Raw genomic sequence first — 4407 nt, 5'->3', positions numbered from 1 at the left:
ATTCCCCTTCTCCTTCCCCTTTGAACGCCGGCCACGCAGGCTATCATAAACCCGGCCGACGCTAATTAAGATGCCGACAAAAAGAAACTCAACGTGTAAAAGTCTTTGAAACAAGAATATACATATTCAGGAAGATATGCAGTTTTAAGTTATTTTTTTGTCATAATTGTTCTCTCGAAGGCGTACAGTTTCATGACATGTCAGAAGCCTGTTAGATTATCAGTACTTTTGAGGCTGACTAATATTATAAGAAGCAAAGTACTGGCCTTTTAATAGAAGGGGAATACATATTTTTCATTTGGTTTTCACTGTTGGCGCATCAACGGATGATAGACTCTAAAATTCCACTATTCAATCTCACTTATTATTTAAACTAATGTTTGTAAGGTCGGGAGAGAATAAAAGCAACTTTTACGAGACTGCCTTGCATTGCGCGTGTTGTAAGCACAAAGCGAGGGCTGCGCACGGCTGAATGCGAGATCGAGACTGGAAAAAGAATCTGACTTCAAGAATCCACTATGGACACCTATCGGCTTTACCTTTGGTGGACATTTTCTTTATGTCAGGCGTCATTGTAATGCTCGGTTCAATACACACTGCGCAATAACTAACTATATATAACTATATAACTAACTATATATAAGTAGATTGTAACGCGTGTGGTGCAAGTCAACTAGGGTTCGGGTCACACGCGTGTGCGAGTTTTGCGTGGGTACCACACGCGTGTACCATTGTCCGTTGCGCGTCATTCTGCGTCGATGATTTCATGGTCTTTTATCAAGCAACAGGATCAGGAAGGATTAATTTCCGACCTAGGAATGTAATATCTTGAGGCAGAACTAGCAGTCTTAATGTGTGGTCTTATCTGCTATAACACATGAAAAATATGTATTAGACTGGATTTTCAAAGCTAAGGTTAGCACGGTCGCAATACACGCTTCCTGCAGGGACACACGACACACGCGCACGTTTTAACACGCTCAGTAAATGCAGGCACGGCCTAACCAGGCGTTTTGTTTGAGCGGAAATCCGAAAAGAAATTAGACAACCCGAAAGAAACACAGGGTGTATGTAAAACGCAAGAACGTGATTATCAATGAGCGCGACGTTTTGAAGGACATGAGGCGCGCGCGGCTGTGGGATTCACGGTGCGCATCTCACGTTCGCCACTAGCTAGATCCTAATATTACTTCTCCTTACTAATTTTATACAGTTTTTTGGTTGTTTGCTAGGAGATTGTGGTAGTACATCAAGATTTATCCTGCAGTTGACGTGTTCCTTTACAGTATTTATATCACGGACGATCGCGAAAGTTATTTTTATAGCTCATGACTTGCCATATACGCACCATAATATATCGCGCTACAGAGTTATTTATGCGTTGCATTTCATCATTCTCTTGAAATTCAGGTGAGCTTGTCTTATTTTTGCCGTTTCTTTGTTTCATTCCCGCCGACGGCTAGAAACTCGCGGCAAAGAGCCGCGCGTTCAATTCGCGCGATACCTCCCTTGATCTGTCTAATATTTGATGACGTGTCTGCGTTTGAGGCTTGATTGCTTCACTATTATAGACAACTAGGTATGACTAGGAGCAGTCTCCTTCTTTTCCTTGTTGTTGTTTTTTTTTTACTGTACGAAAAGAAAGCTTAGCGCCAGAATCCCCGTTGATTTGCAAATTTACATTTCTTCTCGCGCGGTTAAAGGAAAAGAAGGTGACTGCTCGCAGTCCTGTGTTTTGCGCTTGCGAAATGACATTTTCGCTCTATATTTTAACCAGGTTTGAGCAAATTTCATAGCATAAAAAATTAACAACAAAAATAGTAGAAAGTAAATAAGAAATTAGAAAGTTTCATTTATTTTGAAGCTTCACTTCCGAGCAACAATGAATTGTGTACATCACTTTCGTATAAAAATATTATTTGGTTTCGACCGTACAGAAATATGTCCATGGAATGCAATGCTTTTTATAATTACGGAAATCGATGACATGGATCACGTTTCAAAATATTAAGTGTCAAGCTAGCGAAAGGTCTTTATCCTCTATCTTATGATAGCGCTGTATAGAGTTTCGAACAGATAAACAAGATAGGCATACACTTAAGTCTGATGAAATGCATCCTTGATACGATAATGTGCTACTGACCACGGCACCACCCATCATTGAAAAACTTTAACTAGGACTTCGAAAAAACGGTCTGTCCTTTCATACGAATTCTTCTTTGATTTTCCCCGTGTGGGAAGCGCTACCTGGATCTATCTAATGTCATTCGAGTTAAAAAAAACAACCACGCATTTTTGCAGCTATTTGTACAACAATAACACGAACACCTTTGCGGGTCAAACGAAATCCTACTTTGGGGCAATTTGTTTTGGCTCGAGCTGGACTTTCCTATCTAACAACGTTTCGCATAACACAATTACGGACGAAACTCACATTCTTGTCAAATATCACAAACCATCAAAATTTACGAAGCTTTTCTCGAGTTTCTTGTACCTCAAAAATCATCATCAGGCGTTTTAAAATCTTGCTCTGTGCCCTGGCTTAGAGTGACGTATTAAAATCACCTTTTAATTTCTTGATGCTTAAAATTGCTCCTTTTTTACGACAATGACCTCTTCGCTTAATTCCCCACTGGTTGGCATTTCGACGCATACAAGTTGTACTGTCTCGCTTGAAGCGTTGAGGCTCGCGGAGGGATACAAACAGTTATTCAATAACTCTTGTTCGGTTTTGGTTAATGGCGGTGGTATGTCATCATCTTCTGATTCCCCATTTCCGCCTAAAATGGTTTCATGAACATCGCCGTTTGGAGATTCTGGTCCCATTGAATCCACGCTTTTCCTGAGCGAATCGTCACTATGAAATAAACACCGGGAAACATGTCATGTTAGTTTACATTTGTGAAACACGAGATGCCATATTGAACATTATAAAAGGTAAATACGTCCCATTGTAATGACAAGGGTCATTTCAGACCAGCTGTTTGGCTTCGATAGCTTGTTGGCTTCGATATAACAGAGCTGAGATTTCAAGATCTTCTCTTCATTTACGCTACTTTCACCGTGGGAATTTTCAGAGGCTCTCAATGCTTTTAGCCCAAAACTTTGCAGATATCTAGCAGAACTGAGACACCGATTAAGAAACTTTGGCAGACAGTGTAAGTTACACAGTTATCATAGAAGAAAATCTCAGCTGATTAGAGACCTTCCGTCATAATATTCCTCTACCACAAAACAAAAGTATCGATGACAATTTTGAAACGTATTAATTAGACGCACAAGAAAGGCACGCCGAAATCAACTTCTGTAATTATCCAAAATCGGGCCACAAAATGCACAATTATGACTCTCTTTTGAAAGCTATCAAACGTAGATACGTAGGTAAACAACAAATTATAATACATTTCCGTGTATACATATAGTTAATTCGTGTGTGATCGTACCTTTTGTTCGAGGGAATCCTATCGCGTTGTCTTCTATTCTTGAACCAATTGCTCACTTGCTTCAACGTTAATCCCGTCTGTTTGGCGATGAGCCTTTTCTCCTGCGGGGTAGGGTAACGATTTTGCTCGTAACATTGCTTCAACATTTGCCGAGATTTTTCCTTGAAGCAGTACACGGTTTCTTCGCCGTCCCAAATTGTCCGTGGAAGCGGATACTTCCGTCTGATCCTGTATTTGTCTACAGCACCCAGTTCTCTACCTCTGAGCTTTTCGGCCTCGCAATAGTGCGCTTTGTACCACATATTCTGAAGCATTTCGTGCGAAGACGGATCAAATTCATGGCTCTCGAGGATCGTGTATACTTCGCGAAACCTTCCACGGTGAAACGCGACGAAAGCTCGAGCTTTTAGCACACTTTCTGTTCCGCTTAGAAGCTCATTCGGGGGGAGGGACCAGAGAAATCGAGCCAGCCTTTCAAGATCTCCTGATTGTCTGAGCGCATCGCATACGCAGGCAACTTGATCGGTGGAAAACGCTAAACTTGTGGGTTCAGCTTTCGCTGGCGTGACGTTTTCAAACGCTTCCATATTGTCCCGTAAGAGAACATCAAATTTCTCTGAACAACTGCTGCCAATGCATTGTCTCTTTACAATTTCAAGTGAGTTCGGGTGAACGGCTAAATGTGTGATAAATGCCTCAGCGGTTTGTTACGAATCAATATCACGCCTTTTGATTGGCCCGTGCGCTCGCTAATCGACAGAATCGGAAATTCTTTGGTCACAAGGCCGTTTGTCGCTATTAGAAGGCGGGCCTTGATAGTGTTGAGTGTCAAAACGGCTCGTATTGTTTTGAAAGGTATCAATCTTTGTTGACCTGGATTTTAAGCATTCGACAAATCACAGCACAGAGCTATAATTAGTAAAGGGGTTTTTATTTTTCGCACTTATGACAACAAAAGCAACTT

At 41.2% G+C, this 4407-nt stretch overlaps 1 protein-coding gene across 1 annotated transcript; it reads right to left on the bottom strand.

Moving 5' to 3' along the window:
* Positions 1–1850: 1850 nt before the first annotated feature.
* Positions 1851–4144, bottom strand: LOC144631059 (homeobox protein SIX6-like). The gene is made up of 2 exons (XM_078489432.1): positions 3444–4144; positions 1851–2857 (listed from the first exon to the last, which is right to left on the bottom strand). Exons 1-2 carry the CDS (start codon positions 4028–4030, stop codon positions 2584–2586), a joined length of 861 nt encoding a protein of 286 aa, XP_078345558.1. The 5' UTR covers positions 4031–4144; the 3' UTR covers positions 1851–2583.
* Between the last annotated feature and the right edge of the window lie 263 nt (positions 4145–4407).

Source organism: Oculina patagonica, chromosome 11 (assembly GCF_052425735.1).
Source record: "Oculina patagonica isolate OP01 chromosome 11, crgOcupat, whole genome shotgun sequence".
Classification (NCBI taxonomy): Eukaryota; Metazoa; Cnidaria; class Anthozoa; order Scleractinia; family Oculinidae; genus Oculina; species Oculina patagonica.
This window is presented reverse-complemented; position numbering and strand designations above follow the sequence as displayed.

Excerpts from the sequence above, each read along its gene's own strand:
- LOC144631059 (XM_078489432.1), bottom strand. The coding sequence starts at position 4,030 with ATGGAAGCGTTTGAAAACGTCACGCCAGCGAAAGCTGAACCCACAAGT. Across the intron at positions 2,858-3,443 it reads AGGATTCCCTCGAACAAAAG|TGACGATTCGCTCAGGAAAA; the intron begins GTACGATCACAC and ends TTTATTTCATAG.